Source organism: Danaus plexippus, chromosome 25 (assembly GCF_018135715.1).
Source record: "Danaus plexippus chromosome 25, MEX_DaPlex, whole genome shotgun sequence".
NCBI lineage: Eukaryota > Metazoa > Arthropoda > Insecta > Lepidoptera > Nymphalidae > Danaus > Danaus plexippus.
In genome coordinates this window covers 5,109,714-5,132,542 of record NC_083553.1, presented here as the reverse complement: position 1 = coordinate 5,132,542, position 22,829 = coordinate 5,109,714, and the positions used below count along the sequence as shown (strand labels likewise).

Sequence of the window (22,829 nt, the reverse complement as noted above, 5' to 3'; positions counted from 1 at the left end):
TATTCTATATCATACGCTTTGAAGAGTATACGAGGCTTGTAAGTCTTTTATCCCCATTTTCTCATATGACCAGACTTAAGGTGGAATTTTTTTGTAAACTTCCTTTGATGAAGCGAGACTTCGTTACGTGCAGCCCAGGGATAGATCAGTTCGTTCTTACCTGAGATCCTTACACTCAAAATTTTATACATGAATATACTATTACTGCTGTAGATAATTGACAACCTGCAGTTTAATTGCCAACTAGGAGAATGTTAGATATGAATGTTGAGGGATATGTGGGTCGAGGTGGACTTATGAAGAGATGGATGAATTGCGTGAAGAATGACATGAGTAAAGGGGTGACCGTTGAGATGACGGCTGAAAGGCGAGAATGGAAGACAAGAACATATTGTGCCGACCACACATACAGTGGGACCAAGGCAGGGAAAAGAAGAGCTTAATTCTCCACTACTATCAGGCAGAACGATAGCCAATCTCGACCCAGGTTTTATTTAAAAGTCTATAATGTACGTATTTTCTTTGATCCAGGTGATTGGTGAGAGGGAGTATGCTGTCCGTCCGACGAGGAGGCCCTCCGAAGAGCTGCAGACTGGTCAGCCCCTGGATGTAGTGGTGCAACAGGTTAGTGATCGACACGACATGTACCGTAGACTACGAACTCATTAACACCAGACTTATTCTAAAATATGTTTAAAATGGCATAAAGACTAAGTGCTAAAATTATTGAACCTACGTTAGTCTAGATAGTCTGAATGTCTATGTTAGCTTCTCTTAATCAATGCAAAGTACCTTCTTCCATACACTATACATTTACGCATATATGTATGTATATATTACATATTAGCTGTGCCCTGCCACGCTTCGCCGTGAACAGCACAAGACAGCGTATGTTTTATTAAAGTTTAATTTTTCTATAGGGTATAGAATATTTTTTGTTTTCCCGCTGTTTGTGTATATAGAGACTATCCAATTTTCCAACACGGGAAAACGCAAAATGCAATTTTCCATATGAAAAGCAATACACGTCCTAATCTAGACCACACGTTTCTAAATATCGACCTTGAGATTTGTTAATTGTGACTGTTACCGCCAATCGATTTGGTAATTGATATTTTTTATATTGAAACAGTGTATCGGTCGGGATCATTTGAATTCGAGGAATGAGGACATCTTCACCTTTGAAAGGCTCCGTTAAAATTATTACATCCATTATTTTGTTCATTAATTTTTTAACTGCGAGTCGTGTGCTGTTACAGAGTTTTGGCTGGTTAATGGCGCACTTAGGGCTATGTTAGTATCGTCAAAAATAGATAAAAACAATCCTTAAAGCGTGTTGTATATCGTCTCAAAATGTCACCTGAATCGGTGCACAAAATTTTGGGGTTTTGAAGCATACACAAACCAACTTAACAATTATATATATATTTCTACCTACTTTTATTTTAATCCAAATATTATCTCAGTTTAATGTTAAAAATAATGTTATAATATAAAATATTGGGAGTAAGTCGGTCTTGATATGGTCTGTCTCGGGTAAGCCAAGCCATCGATGACTATTAAAACTTGCTCCAAATAAGTTTTTAAGTTCAGTAGCCTTAACGTAGTCAGGAAGACAGGTTAACTGTTTTCTTGAGAACTCGCTCGAGGACAACGTTCTGATCTCATTTCGTTTAAAAGTTACATTCGGTATTTCATTTATTTTTCGATTGTAACTTTTGTTTTGCTTTTGTTTTATTATTCACATATGGGAAAAAATAATAAAGAGTTATATAAGTCTTAGAGGGTTCATTTAGAAGCTTCTATAAACCGAATTTAATATTAAAGGTCAATTAAAATAAGCAAGACGAAAACCTCACCAAATAAATATTCGTAACGTATGTATATTTTTCATTAATTTATTGAACATATAAATATGTATAAGAAAATATTAAATTATATTAAAATAATATTGTTTATAATAAATACGGTGTAGGTTAAAATTTGAAATCAAAATCGGCGAATTATTGTTCCTTATAGCCAAAGCCTTAGGCGACAATAACCTTAGTTACCAACTAGCTAGGGCGTTAAGATCAATCCTTAAAATAATTCAAGGAATATCGGCGCAAACCGCGGAATATCACAACATGAAAAACATGAAGTAGATTTCGATACAAACACCTTTGAGTACTCGAAACCATTTTTAAGAAAGAACGCGGAAAGCTTCTCTGGACAGATGAACTAATTTACGACCATTTTAGAAGCACCTATGAAGTGCCCAAAAGTTTCAGAATATATAGGGATCCGCAAGGACAAAAACCTGAAATTCCTGACCTGAAAAACCTGAATTCCACCAACGATAGAGGAAATAGATTATCATATTAAGAGAAAATCGTCTAAATCTGCACCAAGACCCGATGGTATCCCATATATAGTATTTAAAAAATGTCCATCGGTTCGTAAACATCTTAGAAATATATACGATAAAATCTGGTCAAGAACGCAAATCCCGGAGTCCTTCGAGAAAGCAATTTTTGTCCTCATTCTCAAAAAATATCGAGTTACGGATCCGAAAGATACTAGACCGATAGCCTTACCAAACACCGTAGCTAAAATCTTTTTCTCGGTCCTACAAACGAGAATAACGCGGTTCATGCTTAAGAACACATATTTTTTTTAAGTGTTTTTTACCGGAGATTTTTGGATGCCTAGAACACAACACTTTGTTGCCGGAGAGCTCAAAAGAAGCCAGAAAAAGCGAGAGGCAAATAACAGTTTGTTAGATAGACTTAGAGAATGCGTTCGGGTCGGTACAACACGAGCTAATGCTATTTGCGCTAAAATGGTATAACTTTTTAAGAGTAGCTAGTGATACGATCGCGTCATATTACTCAAAATTAAAGTTTTCTATAATATCTAAAGGTTGGTGGGATGTAGGGTACTCCTAGGATAGCGGTCAATACTCGCGTCGTCACGATAGGGTTTTAGAAATCATACGTGAAGCGGTTAGTCTATCGGTAGCAAGAGCGCAAAAAGATATAACCACGAACCAACGATCAATAGGTTTTGTGAGAGAAGGCAGTAGGGCTACAAAATCAAACGTCAAGCCTTACTCTATTATTAAAGCGGCTTCGGATTGAACATTAATGATGGAGACGTATGAGAAGCAATATAAAATCCCAGAGGATATTTGGGCATCGGCCTCTAGACCGGACATATTTTTATATTCGCGAATTTTTAAGCGCGGTCTACTAATAGAGCTCACGGTTCCTTGGGAAACCAACATCCCCAAAGACCATGCCATCGAATTAAACAAGTATTACGAACTCACTAAGAATATGTTCGTTGTAAATTTGTAGAAGTAGGAGCGAGAAGTGTAACAGCCAAATCTCTCTACAACCTGCTAAAAGACTTAGACCTACCAAGAACTAACATCAGTTCATTCTTGGAACGTGCGTCGAAGGCAGCCCTAGCAGGTTCGTTTCATATTTGGTTAGGTAGAGAGAGGAGCTTGGACAGTGGAGGTGAGCGTTTAACGCGCGATAGATAGAGGCACCTTAAACCTACACCTGGGTCGCAAGTCCCAGGCACTGTTGAAGCTCCTCTCCCTGCAACGTGATGGACCCGCCATCCGTACGGTGAATCCATGGAATGCTGAGAGGTCTCCTATATTAGGGTTACTTATTATAATTTATTACATTACACCTGGCAAGTACCAATGTGATCTTTTCCGAGTCATATGTACTTTCTAAAATAATTTAGACACCACTGACAGGCGGTGAAGGAAAACATCGTGAGGAAACCTGGACTTATAACTTTAAATCATCAGTTTGAAATCGCCAATTCGCCAAGAGCAAGCGTGGTGATTAATGCTCTAACCTTCTCCATGTGAGAAGAGGCCTTTGCTCAGCAGTGGGCACCGATAGGCTGACGATGATGACACTGAACTAAATTTTTGATACATTGTTAGGAATATTTTTATATATTAATGTATGTGTTTTTTTTTTAAATAAATTATAATTATTATGTGTAATAAATATGACATAAAATAGAAAATTATTTAACGATCCATCAACTTTAATGACGGTCAGGTGTCAGGGTTCATGATATGTATTGGGTACAATATAATCTGTGTATATACTTTGTTGTTTAAGAAATTATGATATAGTGAAACAAATTATATATATATATAACTTTAGTATAATAAACAATTGGGTCATTAGTTCGTTCGTAACACAGAGACATACATAAAACAAAACCCTTCTTACCCAACGCTACAAGTTAAAAAATAGATTTGAATACAATAACACATTTCAAGTATTATATCGTTTTTCTTTTATTGTTTCACTCAACACGAACGGGAGTACAACATCTGTATGGTAAATAGTTTTTTTTATGAACTGCCAACATGATGATCTTTTCGCGTGATCGTAAATGTTAAATCTGTTTGTTAGTGGCTTCGATTCCCGGTCATGAAATCTTTAGTTTGATTCTACCGACCTATCTGTACTGTTAAAAGCACGTGTTATTTCATGATCAGTTTCTGCGTAATTGGGAACAAACGTACATACAAACTTATGGACCTGAAGTATTAGTGGGCTTATATATGTAATGTTCACACAAAATTTAATTTTTTTTATTTCATTATAAATATATAATAGTGTATTATAATTTTTTTGTTGCTTCATACAACAGATTAATGGAATACATGCGTCAGTTTGTTAGGAGGTATGTATGTTTGTTGCTCTTACACGCAAAAACTAGTAAACCTATTCTGATGAAACTTCACAGAGATGTAGCTTAGAAATCAGAACAAGACATAGGTTGTAATGTATCCCTTCATTCCGTGTAGTTCCCTACATGAGGACCAAGTCGTAACAGTTGTGTGAAGTCTCCTGACACATACTATAGATGGCGCTGACGGTTGGTTAACATATCTAGTCTTTTAACACACTGTATAAATATCTGAACCTAATTCTAAGTCAGGAACAAAATTTAGTTTTACTACAATAAAAAGTCATAACAAATGATATCATAATGTACATATTTCGTACAAGATCACTTACTAGAACGGAACAAAAAATAGGGCTATTGGATACATAGGTATAATCGCGTAATACCTACTTCCAGCATAACACAGGTACAGGTGCAGCGGTTACAGCTGAATATGGACAGTACGAGATTAATATAATATAACAATATGTTTGTTTATCTAGTCCGTTACAAAACATGTCAGTCCACATTCCTATAACTGTGGAGGAAGAGGCTGTCAATACTAATTTATAATTATAAAGTGAATTTCCTCGTGTCTTAAATATTTATATTATATATACGTACATGTAATATGTATTGTTATATTGAAGACTATTTAACAGAATTAATATAAAAATCTCAAAAGATTTCTAGAGATCTTACGTTCAATATTGTGGTATGTATCAATAAAATCTTGATAGATTTAGATATTCTGTTTTATTTAATTGTTTTTATTTCGTATAATTTTATGCTTTTCTTTATAATTAAATATTTTTTCTTGAAATTAATCTTATATTAGGTACAAGCAATCAATTAATAGTTCAATCTTATTACTAGTTTGCATAATCACTACATACGGAGAGTTTCCAGTTTTTCATTCGTAAATCTTCTCACGTGATAGTATCATAGGATATAAACGAAACTGGTAACTCTATGTTGATAGTTTGACGATCCGAACTTGTGGTAAGATATTCAACTAATATGCCAATCGTAAATACTTTTAAATGGACTCGAGTACTTAAGTTTGTGTGTACGGACATCAGTCTCGTCTGCTACAAACATACCTGTGTACTAAAACATTACTGTAAATGTTTAAGATCTAATCCAATGAAAGCTATGCTACTGTAAGCTATAATGTATATACATTTCTACGTTCAAGGCTTACGAATACATGATACAGGATTTTACACATCGTTAGGTTAATGCATAGAAAATTTTGAAATAAATATTAAAACGCATTAACATCGGGTTTCAAGCGAGGAAAAATTTGATATGTCATACTGACATTAAAACAAAAAAAATATTGATAAAGAAACATACATTAGATTCATTTCTAAAATCGAGAAAGCAGGTGATTAAAAAAAAACGAAAGTTTACTTTGGAACTGTCAATCTGACATTTACACATGTCGCGGGTGACGTTGGACGTTTAAGGCAACGTTTAAAAACATTGCAACGTGTATAGATTATATGATACGCTAGTAATTTAATATAATCAGTGATAAGGATTGAGATAATGATGTTTTGATTTATGTTACGGAAATAATAAAGTGATTTAGATATTTAATATGAAATCACAAATTTTGCGATATAAAAATGGGCACTAATTGTAGATACGTTTATGAAAAAAAAAACAATATCTGGCAGAAAACAGTTTAGCTGACTGTGGTAAGAATCATTAAATAACTTTAAAAGTAAACGTGTGGGACATGTCTTGTTTCCTGGAACTGTTGCTCGGCTGTACTTACATAACTGGACATAGTACGAGTCCGCTGCGTAAACTCAACACGGACGGTATAACGTTTTTATTAATACATAAATATATTTAACGCTCCTTGAATATATACTAGAAAATTGTTGTTTGTTATAGTAGAACTGATACTGAGCCCATATGTGTAAGGCTGCGTTCACATGGGACATTTTCAAACACCGTTGCAACGAGTTACATCATCAAATTAAAAACAGACAGTTTACACTTTTTTCATATACCGTGGACAGTACAATGTGTGAAGATGATCATATACTGGAAACTCCCTATGTATTGCGACCACGCAAACTAGTCGTAAGGATACGATTGAATCGATATTGGTTCAGTAATTCAGATATATATATACTGTTCCGTTATTTAAGTGCCACCGAAATTATTATATGAATGTCGAATTAAAATCACAAGCAATTTACTTGACAATACATTGTGGATTATCTCATAATTACACAGTGCTATGTTTTTCTCAATAAGGTCTTATTGTAACAGTTATCATAATCGTATCATTATATTAATCAACTGTTTAGAATATTCGCTCAATTCGCTTTTGTTACTCGATTTTTTCAAAAGTCAGTTATGTTTTTCTTAAGCAGGTTCTCATAAAGCTATAAACAATCAACAGTTAATATGTATCTTAGATTTTTTTTATTTATTTAATGCTATATATGATTCCAATTATATATATATATATATATATAATCTAACCAAGCGTTTGCGGTCAAACCGTTTAAGTTAAAATCTACATAGAGTCGGAAATATTTCAATGACTTCATCATAAAAACAATTATTAGAATTTATTAAATTCTATGTAATTATAATATTAATTTAGATGTTTCTAGAACAAGCGGTATTCAGAACAATGATAATCGTTCTGAATACATAAGAAATATCTTTATGGTGTGATAAATAAGACGGAGACGCGACGGAGACGCAGCATCAACTGAGATGACGCTCGATGTTATGTATTGGTTAAAAATTATAATTATATATACTTTAATTGTCAGATTTAACCGATAGTTCGTATTAAATCAATGAATTAACGGACGTACAAGTAATATTTATTTCTTGTTTATATCTATATATAACTTTTTTAAAAAACTGAGTGCTCGCCACAGACTAAAAATATTTATTTCAATGTTTCCATTCACATAAGTATTTCACAGACAATAAATTATTTTTATAAAGTAGTTTTACTTAAATTAACACTAGATATCACTGTATACCCATATAAACAATATTATTATTTTGATACTTATTCAACAATAACACTAACTAATCGCCGCGGTTCTGTCCTCGTCACTAGTCCAAACGTAATTAACGTTATTCTCTATAGTAACCTATTCGTTTAATTCCAAACAAAGCATATATATTCTGCTTCTCATAGCCACTGAGTTTGTGATTGTTTAAGTTTTTTTTAATTCGAAAATTTAAATAAAATTATGATTTTTGAAAAACATTTTCTACATTTAATTAATTTGCATTATAACTTTATTCAACAATATACATACACACATCCCATACACACAAACTTACATCTACAGTTAGTGAACTAGTGCTTGCACGCGGTTTCGCTCGCTTCAATTGTTATTATTATTAAAGTGATTTAACCTGAAAATTTAAAAAATGGCGTCGATAGCGACATTTAATAGCGTGTGCCACATCTTTATTGAAGAGCAGCCGTAGTGAGCCTAGTTCCCCAGCCGTCATATACGACTGGTTATATATTTTAATATGCACGGACTTTTTAAACTTACTGCATTCATGTTTAGATGAAATAGAATCTTAAAAAAAAATCCAAAGAGGTTTATCATAATCGGTTATAAAACGAGTATTAATTTCAGTGTAATTACGAATACACACACATCTACACGGACAGAGATATCAGAGTACAACTACCCTCTATTTCGACAACTTTTCTGTACATTATCTTAGACCATACATCTGCCATCACTCAGTCGTTTAGTTCGACCGAGACCCCAGCTATTCCAGCAATGTACAGTTACCGTGTGTATTGTTCCAGGTGGACGAGTTCGTCCACTCCCTGCAGGTGGACCCTCTCTCTCCACTGTTCAGACTCGTCACGGACGGTCAGCCGCCGCTCAGGTGACTACTTTTATATATTACCTAGCATTCAACAAATGCATGTACACACTCCGTTCCTCGTACAATTCTCGCTATTTATATTGTTATGGGGATTTTGTTTGTTTTTTTATTATCTGTCTATACACGTGATCTATGGATTATAATTAAATATTTCATTTTTTTTTTATTTATAAGAAATCGAGTATGTATTCAAGTCAGTGACACGTACAAAAAAGAGGGTATTTTATTTTATTTTTTCTATTTCTTATTGTTTTGTCCCTTGTATATAATCCGAATAATATAGATTCGAAAGTTTGTAAGGATGTTTGTAGGTTTGTTGGTGGTACACTCAAAAACTACTGCACGGATTCTGATGAAACTTCACAGTGATATAGCTTGGACATCGGAATAAGACATAGGTTATAATTAATAGCTCCATTCCTTATAGTTACAGCAGGATCAAGTCATATGGGCTGTATTGTGTATGACGTCACGTGACACATACAATATTTGCAACTGACGTTTGTTTCATATGTCTAACGATTGTTTTAACACCATATGCATTTGTCTCTGAACATAATTCCGAAATCGAAGACACGAAGTCAGAGGAAAAAACTAGTATATCAATATAAGTATGACGTCCAAGGTTACAGCATTGTCAAAAATGTTTACAATAAGAGAGCATCTAGTAATTTTGAAACAATCAAGTAATTTAGTAGCATTACAGTCACTAATGACGTCCACTCTGAGTTGAGGAAGGTCGTAGTAAGGCTATTCACATAATATTTTTATATTTTCCGTACTATTAGACAATGAAATTTTTATTTATTACTATTTATAAAGAAATTTTAACAATCTTTGTTTAAACAGTTATTATATTCCTTTAAAATTCATCGCAGCAACCCCAAATTTCAATGATCGAGAAAATTTTATAACGTGGAAAATAATTTCTATTGAAATTTATCTCCTATTTCCTGACACTATCGGGTCCTAATAAAAACAAAATATGAAAATATACCAATAATATAGAATTACATAATTATATATGACAACTCTTACTTCAATTGTTTCTTTAAAAAGATATAGATTAATAAAAATATGCTATAATATGTACAGTACGTTCGTATAAAATTTTTGTATTATTATTAAGACACGATGTAAAAATGTCTGCCAGTCTGTATCCACCCTTATATTTTAGATATTATCTGTTTTCCGTGGAACACGCGATGCCAAAACGATTCACATTGAAATGTGCTGTGTTGCATTGTTCTGAAATTGATAACCCCCGAAAATTGGTACAAGTTATATATATATATAACAAAGCCTAGCAACGAGTGAATCAACTACGATGAAGCTTTGTATTCTTACTGTCAATGGAGTAGAGATACTTTCGAATTGCCTTAAAATATGTAAATCAGAGATCATGATCGTACTTGTTTATGTTAAATATTCAAAATAAAGCAACTAGACCTCAAAGGGCATCTTAAATTTATCCCGAAATTATTCGAGTGTAAAATCATTTCAAAAACATTATCCAGATTGATAATATATAGATGAAGATAAAAATTTGACAAAAGTCAAAAAATACAATAAGTACTACAATGGTCCCTAAATATTTACATAAATGTATGTAGGTTTTGGGTTGGCTGCTATCACAAAAAATGCTAACAATGGCGTAATCACACACCATTGAACGGTTCAGATGAAATCCTAACCTAACCTCACTTAACCTAACCTAACAAAGGCTTGATCCGAACAACCAATACTTATGACACATATTGTTGACATGGAAAAAAACGCAGTACATTTACATGATATAAAAATTTTAATTTCTTTTTATAAACATAAATATGTCAATCTTTCTTGACTGACACATAGTTTGGAAAAATACTCATCAAGAAATGACTCGTTGTGCTAAACAGTTAATATATTAACGAACCGTCAGCGCCATCTGTAGTATGTGTCACGTGACTTCACACACAATGCAACTGTCATCACTTGATCCTGCCGTAACTACACGGAATGAAGGGGTAAACTATAGCCTACGTCCTATTCTGATGTCTGAACTACATTATTGGAAAGGGTTTATCACAATCTGTTTAGCAGTAACGTGAGATGCATCGACAAATAATACCTAACGCTCTGGAATTAGTTTAGCTATAAAATATAATTTCAGTTACCTTTTGTTAGTTATAATGCAAATGTAATTACGAAATTATGATTAAATTTTACGCTAAACATAAAAATTTTAATAAATAAAATTAAGTGACTTTTTCATATACATTTAATACAAGCTTGAAGTTGTGCACAGTACACACTATGCAGTAACATAATATTAGTATTACATCCTACCCTCGCCTTACGATTACATTATGTGTTAATTAATACAATAAAACAGAATTAATTGAGGAAATCACTTTTTATCTTCAAATTACAATATGACCGTAACGCTTACTTTATTTGCTTGTGTTTATAAAATTAAAAATATTAAAAAAAAATATGACATATTTACATACATATCATATGTTGAGACGGTTCCGCTCGCTGTTCTTAGTTTAATATATTGTTACTTACACATATTCACTCTTTTAAATAATATCGCGTGTAATTTTTCTCTATTCATTATTATTTTTCGTTTCAAACGTATATATATATATATATATTCTGATCTCCATACATCGTTATGAACATAGTTCGCGGGACACACTTCACATTTGAATATGCATGTATTTATTGGTGACTAGTCGGGCTGTCTAAGTGTCTGCTTCGGTAGCGTACGTTGAACCGAGGACAATTTGGCAACGTTATATTTCAGATCTTAAGAAACTATCATATTATAACATTCATATTAAAAATATATTAAAATTAACATAAAAAAAAGAAGTTAATTATGTGTTCGTATGTCCGTTTTGTTACTGATATGTGATTATACAACCAAGATGTTCTGACCAATCAAAACATTTTTCGTTCAAAAGGTTTCAACTGTAATAAGGAATTATAAGTAATGTATATATATATATATATATATATATATATACAGGTATATAATGGTAAGTAGTTTCAGTGTGGATAAATGCGCTTTCTAATTACTCTTCCAATATATAAGATGTATTCCTCTTATCACCTTTATCACCTGCGATGGTTACAACGATCACAACATAATCGGCCAACGACATGCAGGCACTATCATCAATACACGTAACATACATGTAACGCCCTCAGTTAATGTTTACTGTTCAGATAACCTGTGATTCCTTTGTTCTGATATAATAAAATATTGAGTTTATACAAATCAGATCTGTCTTAGACACTGTCACAGTCTTAATAAAATTCCCATTTGTAGTACTGAAACACAATAGCTAATTTGGACAAACGTTTGAGACTCGTCCTTTAAGTCGCGGTTTGGAAACCTTAATTCTACAACGTATTTATTTCATTAAAACACATGACGTCACTTCATGTTATTTAAAAAAAATAATAGATTTTGTAATTCTACAATTATTTAAAGGAAAACATCGTATACTATTGTGCAACCTTCACATTATATGGAATATAAAATTCAAACGTTTGGTAATGTAGTTACATAATCTGATAAATTGCATTCGACGTTAAGCAATTAAAAGGTAACCGTTATTTAAATAAACCGAACCAGCTCCGATCTGGATTAGCTCAGTGGTGGAATTGAGGAGAGACTATCATTTTAATACAGGATAAGGAATTGTAAAAACCCCTAACTTAGTTAATAGCTATGAAAAATGTCGTCTGCCCGTGATCGCGGTCGCTGCAAAGTAACCGAAACGTCGCGAGTACGTAGCTTTTTAAAAATAATATTAGTTTCATTTAAATTAAAACTCGCGAAAATCTTAGACCTCATATTGGAAGCTACGAGTACATTTCAATTGAGCTCTAGTCTGGACTAAATAAGCTATTCTAGACTTGTCCCTTCATGTTGGACACCAAAATATTTGGCCATAATTTAACACGGCCGTAACAAAAAAGTTAACCTAAATTAAAATTTCAAACAAAGCTCTTCAATATTGAACTAGGAGATCAATAATAACAAAATGCCTAAGAATTCTCTTCTGAAATATATACATTACAATAAAGCCCCATAGTTATAAATACCTTCTATGTAGAACCTCTCGCATGCGATTCCAGACAATGTCTTCATCCGGAAGCGTGCTCGAAGGATATAACTCTGCCGCCCTACTACGCCCGCTTCCACGACCTCCGCAAGGAGTACGTGAGGGCGTACACTCTCCGCGCAGTCACCAGGTCCCAGCCGCCACCTCCGGACCATCCTAACAGCATCTCCGACATGATGGGATGTATCCTTTTTGATAGAACTTCAACATAAACGACAGTCACAAAATGCAGCACCGAGTCGTAGCTAATGTAAATTTTTATGTACGCATAAAATAGATAACTCGTAAAGTGATAAAGATTATAATAAAGACATCTTCAATGACAACTGATACGCCAGAAGAATGATCTGAATATGAAATGGAAGGGCTAAATGTGATACAAGTCTTAGATCTCCATTTCATGCTTTTGAGCGAGAGTTTTCACATCACGTAATTACAAATTTAAAATTTCGTGTAAATCTAAATATTAAATTTGAATTATGATTTCCATACAATTTTAGAACCACACTAGTAAATTATTTATGAGGAAAAATAATAAAAATAAAAAAGATAATATATATGTATGCAGATGTAAGCGTTCCTTATAGTTGTATAGATCTAGGCATAACTCCCTACACCGGAGACAACTTCTATGCAGCCGAGGTCAAGGATATGGCGGCCATTATACAGAGGATCATAGCTGATGGTGAGTTACATATATATATATATATATATATATATATATTATCATAATTTCAAGGTCTTTGTATCTATTATTAATAAAAATTGTATATATATATATATCAAAAATATTATTCTGACATTTCAGGCTTCAGACTAGAACTACCAGAAACGATCGACCTGGTCCTAGAAACTGGAATATGGTGAGTTTAATAAAATAATAATAACGCCTTATAAAAAACGATGAGCAATCACGCAGGGAGTATATAAAACTGTTTTTTACACGGCGCTTTTCTTTTCATGCAAATATATAGATATATATATATATACATATATATGAAGTATCCGTACCTTAAATATTAGAAATCTCTAATACATATTTAAGTGTGTTAACACTGTATGTCTGTTTGTACTGTACTTAAACACTCGCCCGGAGAATTGGAAATTGTTTACTAGTTTCTGAGAACCATTGACATTGGCGTGCTATTTGCAAGATAAACATTAGAATGGATCTTAAGTCTTAACAATGATGTATTATATACTAAGCTGAATAAATAATATAAAAAAAATATACATAAAACATTAGCTGGCAACACTTCAACTTGAATTTAATATTTTCTCGTTTCTAAACATTAATTTGATGCTCATTAGTTTTATCTGATGCATTTTATTCAAATTATAAACAGCTCGAGTGTGAGGTGTCGGCTGCGAAGCCTTCACCCGGATAAAGGCTATTAACGGCTTACAACATTTGACAGTGAACTAATAAATAATTATCTAATGGAATTGGTATTTTTGTATATGTTGGATATTAAATATTGTGAGGAAATAACGTTTAATTATTATATATATATGTATATATAATGTGTGTTTTTTAATACAATACCCACGAAGCTCAGTTTATATTCAATGAGATGTATTAAGACTCGCATTCTGTATGCTAACTACAAGTCATCAGCGTCACGGCTTACGCAGCGTTACCAGTTTTTATGGATACGTAAATCTTCATAATATTTTATTAACGTTAGGTTATTTAATGAGAAACGGGAAATAGGTTTTGTGAGAGAAGACACTAGGGCTATAAAATCCAATGTCAAGCCTTACTCAATCTTTAACGAGGCTCCGGATTGGACTATAATGATGGATACGTATGAGAAGCAATACAAAATACCAGAGGATATTTTTGCGTAGGCCTCCAGACCGGACATATTTATGTACATAATCGTGTATTTTAAAGCGCGTTGTACTAATAGAGCTCGAGGTTCCTTGGGAAACCAACATCCCCAAAGACCATGCCATCAAGGTCGATAAGTATTACGAGTTCACTAACGAACTCACTAAGAATATGTTCGTTGTAAATTTGTACGCGTTAGAAGTAGGAGCGAGAGGTATAACGGCTTAATGTCTCTACAACCTGCTAAAAGACTTAGGCCTGCCAAGAACTAACATTAGTTCATTCTTGGAACGTGCGTCGAAGGCAGCCCTAGCAGGTTGGTTTCATATTTGGTTGGGTAAAGAGAGGAGCTTGGACGGTGGAGGTGAGCGTTTAACGCGCGATAGATAGAGGCCCCTTAAACCTACACCTGGGTCGCAAGTCCCAGGCACTGTTGAAGCTCCTCTCCCTGCAACGCGATGGACCCGGCACCCGCACCCTGAGAGGTTTCGTCTCTTGTGGTAAGAACAGTGCCATCGCAAGAAACTTGACTGGAGGTAATATAATAATCATCTTGCATTTTTTAGGTCATTGAACTGTAATACAAAAAATGATGACAAAAAATGTTGCTCATGACATATTAATAAGTTAATAAAACTATCCCTCATAAGGATGTAGCTTAGACATCAGAACAAGACATAGGTTGTGATGTATCCCTTCATTCCGTGTAGTTCCCTACATGAGGACCAAGTCGTAACAGTTGTGTGAAGTCTCCTGACACATACTATAGATGGCGCTGAAGGTTGGTTAACATAAGTGTTGTTTTGGGAAACACCTTATACACTTCTCGCTGAGCCTAATACCGAAGTTCACGAGAATGAAGTCGCGTGTTAAAACTAGTATTTCATAAAAGAAAATAATTTACTGTAATATATGTGTGTGAAGTATAAGGTATTGTACAAAGATCAGCTTTATTATATTAGTAGAGTGAACAATGTCTTATCCGTGTTTAAATTTTGAATGATCCGTCACGTCACTAAATGTGTGTCGTACCCTAATTTATGTGGGGGCTTATAAATAAACATAAGAAAAAGTTTATATTAATGTTTGTTACTGTAATCAATCATTGCTGGTACGATTTCTATGAAACTCTAAATACATACAGGTCTTAAAAAGACCATATAGTGACCTGTGATATAAAAATCTTGGAGCCAAATCTGTATATGTTTAATAACTTGGTGAGAGAAATGTGTATTTTATAGGCTGATAAGTGACGACCGTGCACCTCTACCACGATACTGTTTACATATCGTTAAGATATCGTTATATCACATGGTAGGTGGTATTAGTTTAATTTTTTTTTAACCATTCTAACATGCATTTCTTGGCGCAATCGTCAAGAAATAACGTCAATATATTATTATTATTATTAAATATATGTATAAAGAATGTTAATAGAGTCTATATAATAGTCTAATGCATGAAGATTTTGTTATCGTAAGCCCTTACAAGCGGCGAGTCGCGCGGGGCTCATTCTTCGTCCGGCTGTGTTGTTGTGTGGACGTGTGTTGTGTGGAGTGCTGTATTGAACTATCGCGTCAAGATAAAAAGGTGAATAATTGATAGCTTCTTGATAATTACCATTGGAGATATCACGAAACACGTTTTAAGTTTTTAAATTATATTTAAGAGATGTGTCCTTGCTGAAACACTGTCCAGTCATGCTTGCATGTTTCTATGTTACGTGTGACCGGCGGATTTTGCGTATATAATTTTTAAGTATAACGTACCTATAATGTGTGGATTTTTTAATTGATTACAGACGTCGCGAGCTCGATTTCGACTCGTGTGCGGATTTTGATGGCCATTTTGATTTTGTAGACGTTTACGACGCGCGTAGCTAGGACTGAGTTAGTTTAAACAAACATACGGTGCAGTAAAAACGGATGTCCGAGCGTAAAAATTACGAAAGGCGTGTAACAAAACACTCGGGACGGTTACACTCATATTACAATAGCACGTTTTGCTGCGTCAGGTATAACGGAAGGTACACATTGGAGCTGAGACATGGATTTTATATGTATATCTTAGTAGTGGTACCGATCCTCAGACGAACTAAAAACCAACGGTATTCACGTGTGACGTACATGGATGTATGTATAGGAATTATTTGACTTTTCGTATTAGATTCCGTCAAAATAGTTATCAATGTCAAAACTTGAAAGTGTCCGTGTCTGACGATTCCCACTAGTACTAAGTGCTCTAACAATATTGTTGTGATAACATACACGTAACAAAGAAAATATAACATTGAAGAAAAAATAGACATTATGTATGTAGATATTAAGAATAAACTAAAAATATATGCCAAAGAAAAGGAGGAGACGAAAAAAAATTTCTTTTTCTACAAAAACCAAATAATCCCGAAGGTCATGACACGTAACATTTGTGAACTGAGCTTAATATCACACGCTGATTCAGAGGATCTTAAAACGCAATAAAATTATTATATTTAAATGAGAAAAACAGACTCGAACACTTCTCACTGATGTTTTTATGGAAGATTGTTGGGATGTATGGTTGGTTGTTACGCGTTAACGCAAAAACTGCTTGACAGATTGTGATGAAATTCTACAGTGATGTAGTCTAGACATCAGAATAGGACATAGGCTATAGTTTCTGCCTTTATTCCGTGTAGGTACGGCAGGGTCAAGTGATGACAGTTGTATTATGTGTGAAGTCACGCGACACGTGCTATAGATGGCGCTGACGGTTCGTTAATATACGCACCACACATTACTCTCGGAGTGGAATTTTGCAGTCCACGACTGAAGTCCACGACTGAACTATACATATATATATAAATATATATATCATGTATCCTTAGGAAGAGTTAATATCATCAGACATAAAACTGAATGTTTTACCGTTTTACAGTCATACTTCTTTATTTACGTGCTTTATTGGAGTACATAAAAGAATACGGAATATTCAATCAATTTGCAAGATTTTTATTAACAACCTACAAACTGTCCATTTGAAGCTAAGGTTAAGGATACCGTCGCATACTTTAACACCAAGCAGAGTCACGTGAACTATGCTATACTAAATATTTAGAAATCAGAATCATAACAAAGTCATCACAAATTAATTGAAATATTTATGTTTTGAATTAGTCTCTGGCAGCGACTTGGTTCGGGTTGTCTTGATTTTGTGTTCATAGATAAGTAACGGGTCCTTAACGCAACAGATACGTTAGCGAACAACGACATCTATCGCCTGTCTCGCCTAACTTCACACATACAACTGGCATATTATAGTGCTTTCGTTAAACCTACATTGAATGAAAATATATATTATATCTTTTATTTATATCTTATTCTGACGTTCCAAACTACATCATTGGAAAGTCTCATCAAATTCCGTTCATTACACTTTACGTAATCAAGCCACAAACATCCGTCCATCCGTAAACTGCTTCACCGATTTCTATAAAACTTTTTTCATGGAATACGAAACTTATTTACAAATAATAAAGTATTATTTGTCATTAAAAAGTGTCAAAACGTGTTAAATACTCGTCATAGCGGCAAGAATGGCAAGTGTGTTTATGTTCGAGCGTCCACTACAAGCCATTGTCTAACCGCTAACAGAACTTTAAACAAGTTAGGTAGCAACACTATTACACTTAATACCAGTTACTGCTAACGAAAACGCCTACAGTTTGAACGTATTCACTTGGTGATGATATTAAGATCTCAAGATCCATACAAAGCGACGTCACAAGGGCTATGGCGAGAAACTCTTACAATTAGTAATGATGTTTATTTTTAAACTATATGTATGTCATTCCTCGTCATTAGAACAATATAATTACAATAATAATCATCGCGATCTGTTGAAATTTTGAGTATTTTTTGACGTTCTTGTTAGGATCATGTCCCAAATAAAAAAAAAATCGTCCTACACTTGAAAAAAAAAGTAATTATGTAGATATTTAAAGGCGTCCTTTTGTTCCTATGTCCTCGACACTCAAAACCGTTTCTCAGAAACAATTCACACAAACACACACACGTGTGGTCTTGTTGAGAGGAAAAAACTATTTCGATTTGTTATAGTCATTATGAAAGCTATATTTGTATTACTCATAAATATTCATCGACGTTATATGATATGATGTGATGTGATGTGATGTGTCGTAATGTGATGTGATATGATACTGTGTGATATGTTCTGGACATAGGTTAATACATTATAATTAAGGGAATATAAAGGGAAGGAATATATTAAAATTTACTGACAGCGCCATCTATCGTCAGCGTTGGAAACTTTGTTTTCTTAAAGTAATTCCATCATTCACGCATCCGCAGACCAACTAACTGTATATAAATATATATACGTACATGTATCAAGTAGTTTTAATGTATACTAACACGTATTTATGTAAATCAGTAGTTAGCTGGTCGTTAGAAAGGTCCTAGGGTTAAGACGCTATCTTGACATTGATAGGAGCAGACTTAAAATGTTCCGTTCGCTTCAATGTCAGATACAGATATAAAATAAATCTTCATATATATATATATATATATATATATATATATATATTAATTAGGTCCATCATTATATCTTATCTATATAATGATATAGCAAATTTATATACATAAAATATTACAATCTTATTGAAATTAAAACATTATATACATATAATTTAGATTTCTTTGAATAACAAACAGAATAACTTTATAATAGCGCATCTAACATTCAGTCTTCCAAGGCTGCGCCGGATCTGTTACGCTCGTGTTATACCTACTAGGACCTTATAATGAAAAAAAACATACAACAAAATGTAATTTAAGTAAACAATAATATTATATATAGGAACTAGATTTACATAGCTTCTGTTTGTCTGTTTGTGTTGATAGAAACTGTCCAACTTATTGAGATAACACTGTATATAAATAGCTATAAACCAATGCTTCTTTACGTAACGAGCGAGGCGCGGTATAGATCTACTTATATTGGTCACCTATAAAACGTATATTTTTTTGTCAGAACTACCAAATATACTCACAGCTGTTTGAATTCAGAATTGATTAATAGTAAGAACTATCGATTAATATAAATATGTATTAGATATATATCGATCTATAGTATATGATAAAATATAGTATCGAATACGATTAAGTAAATAGTTTCTGCGGTCCATTGTTCTGTAGCGTGAACCGTACACGTCTGTGTACAATACAGCGGTTTATGACGCGTTCACGTGTGGCTTTCGATCTGATAACTCAAGTTATTATAACTCACAATTCAATCTAAATCTGAATGGTTCTGTGATAAATACAAATAGCCTTTTAAAGATATTCCATATGTTATCCTAAATAACATTATATTAAGAATTTTCATATCGCCTGACCGGGATCACGGTCGCTGTTAGGTGCTGAAACATCGGGAGTGTGTAGTTTTATAATGATAGAAAACGCTTTGCATCCGAAAATAGTTAGTTAGTTACATTAAAATGAGTACACGCGAAAATCTTAGACATCATTGTGTTAGAAATGTTTTGCTAAACCTGTTATTACTACACTGTCTCTCGTTATAACGCGATATTAAAGTTACTTCAACTGCTAGACACTAATATATCACTTATTTTATAAATCACATCAATACTATCAGTGTCAAAGTATAGGAACGAAACTTATAGTTGGCATTTAGGATGAGTTACATTTATTTAAAAGTCTTAAAGCGTTAAAAAAAAACTCGTAAAATTACTGAAGTATAAACAAATTTATTTTATTATTAACTATCTGTGACCTGTGACTTTTACTGCATTGGTTTTTATAACAATAAAGTATACAGGACGAGACAGATCGCTAAACACTTAGTGCTTATAAAAATTGCCAAAGCTAAATAACAGTTTATATTAAACTAAACTATCTTATTAATATAAAATATTAAACTGAAATGAAAGTTAATTTTAACTTAAAATTAAGATTTCATCTCCCATAGAAACTTAACAACATTAATCTTCGCCATATAAAATTAAATATTATCTCAGTTAAAAATGTATACAATTTAAAGTTAAAACGAAGTTATTTATTCGGAATACGAACGGTTAATTTGACCGATTCATTATCTACGAAATAACATATGTACATTACAGCACCTCGTCGCTAACCGATTAGAGCGATTAAGGAATTGGACTAGCTGATAAAAATAAATCGGTAACAAACAATAATTATCTCAAAGATACAACACCAGACCAAAGGAAACGCGTGTTATATATCGACATACTTAACATGTGTATTTGCTTACATTATATGATATTTTCTTATTAAAACAACAAAAAATATTCAACTAATGAAAAAAAAATATCAAATAACTTTTAAAGGAAACGTCTGTACAGATTTTGATGAAATTCAAAACGGTTAGTTCATCGCGTTGTCGTGAAAAGATTTGAAATATTTGATAGTGTCAAGTTATAATATAGTATTATTGTTCCAGCTCAAAGGACGATGAGATTGATGGGAACTGCATAGTGAGAGCTCGTGGTCTTCCTTGGCAGTCTTCGGACCAGGATATAGCTAAGTTCTTCAGGGGACTCAATGTTGCTAAGTAAGTAATAGACATCAAAACCCACCAACACTAAAAAGAATAGTAGCATCCCAATAAAATACAACACTTGTATTAATACTATGTTTAAAATTAATTAAGTTAGCAGTATGAGAATTTAACCTTTATTGGTGATTTCTTATAATCTTAGTATTAGTAACATTTTTATAAGTTTTCGAGTTCGTTGTCTCTTCTAAAACTTGTATTTGCTTCAGGGGTGGGGTAGCTCTTTGTCTATCACCTCAGGGCAGACGGAACGGGGAGGCGTTGGTGCGTTTCGTGTCTCAGGAACACAGGGACATGGCGCTCAAGAGACACAAACACCACATCGGACCGCGGTACATCGAGGTAAGCGTCAGCGTGACCACGCCTGTTCTCAGTCTGACTTTGCTCTATACTAATAAGTCTCTATACTAATAAGCATCCCCTTTTATATAGAATTCAAGTCTACAGACCACAGTCTAGACTAGTTTAAACGCTTACACTACAGCGAACTTGTTTTTTAACCTACGGCATACTTTAAAGAGATATTCTGTCAGAATAACTTATAATTTTATATAGGCGATTATATTTAATCGTCAATAGATACACACACGGACAAGATTCTTATAATCATAAATTGTGTTACAAGTGACAATAATGTCATTTTTTCTCGACAGCTTCCGACAGCTTCTGTCATGGTAGCCTCATTGTAAGCTTTCAAGCTATGGCGTATTCCCTGGTCCAGTTACCTGGATTTCTGTCTTTCTGAGATAACCTGAACTTCGAGTAGTTATCAATGGTTGCTCGTCTGAGAACATTGCGGTCCGCAACTCTATTTTTGCTGCAGATTAACGATCTGCTCGTACCGAGTGTTCTTAGTTACACAGATACGGCACAGTCGTGGAGTTGTACGAACCCAGTCCTAGGTCCAGGCCAATCAGTTAAAGTTAGACAGAGAGCATGGCCTCTCTTTCTAACTCGGAGCATTTTAATTGCCACTTCAATCCGTCTCCTAATAGAGTGATGGCAATCTTATGATATTTAACACCACCGCTAGCATTCTCCCCCCAGAGGAGTCTGTTCACCTTGACTTAATCTTTTCGGAATGTATCGTTGGAATGCTCTGACCATCTTCTTATATTGTGTCTCCTTCGGGCTACAATTTGGACGTCTTCAAGAAAAGAGTGCATAGGCTGTTACTGAGATAGTGCGTTCAACACCTACAACTTTGTTTCCGCTTTCACATTTGTGGAATGACAGCCAATCACAATCCATTCGAAATTAAAAAAAAATGGCAACACCACAGAATAACTCTATCATAGGCCACAGATTGAATTTAACACGTTTCACTTACACCTAATAAAACTTAAATTCAATAGAAATGTCAACATCAAACTTCCGTTGCCTGAAATATAAAAATAAGTATTTTTCCTATACTTGATTTTCAATCATACTAATCGTGTACATTAGGTGTACCGCGCCAGCGGTGAGGATTTCCTGTCAGTGGCCGGTGGCGCCACCTGTGAGGCTGCGGCCTTCCTATCTCGAGGGGCTCAGGTCATAGTGCGGATGAGAGGACTGCCCTACGACGCGACACCGCAGCAAGTTGTGAGTATCGAGATGAGATAGAGTGATAGAGATGAAGAGAGAAGAGTGTGTTAGCACGATGGTGTAATAGCTCCGATGGAAGTACACCCATT

At 33.9% G+C, this 22,829-nt stretch overlaps 1 protein-coding gene across 2 annotated transcripts in view; it reads left to right on the top strand.

Annotated features, from left to right (window-relative positions):
• The window catches only part of LOC116775028 (RNA-binding protein fusilli), a 51,891-nt gene that overhangs the window by 21,612 nt on the left and 7,450 nt on the right, over window positions 1–22,829 (top strand). For both annotated transcript variants that reach the window (XM_061524722.1, XM_032667812.2), the window contains exons 2-9: window positions 532–624; window positions 8,516–8,598; window positions 12,736–12,905; window positions 13,318–13,407; window positions 13,531–13,585; window positions 21,040–21,150; window positions 21,363–21,495; window positions 22,600–22,737. In XM_061524722.1, the coding sequence (XP_061380706.1) occupies window positions 532–624; window positions 8,516–8,598; window positions 12,736–12,905; window positions 13,318–13,407; window positions 13,531–13,585; window positions 21,040–21,150; window positions 21,363–21,495; window positions 22,600–22,737 (873 nt within the window). The remainder of the gene's footprint in view (window positions 1–531; window positions 625–8,515; window positions 8,599–12,735; window positions 12,906–13,317; window positions 13,408–13,530; window positions 13,586–21,039; window positions 21,151–21,362; window positions 21,496–22,599; window positions 22,738–22,829) is intronic.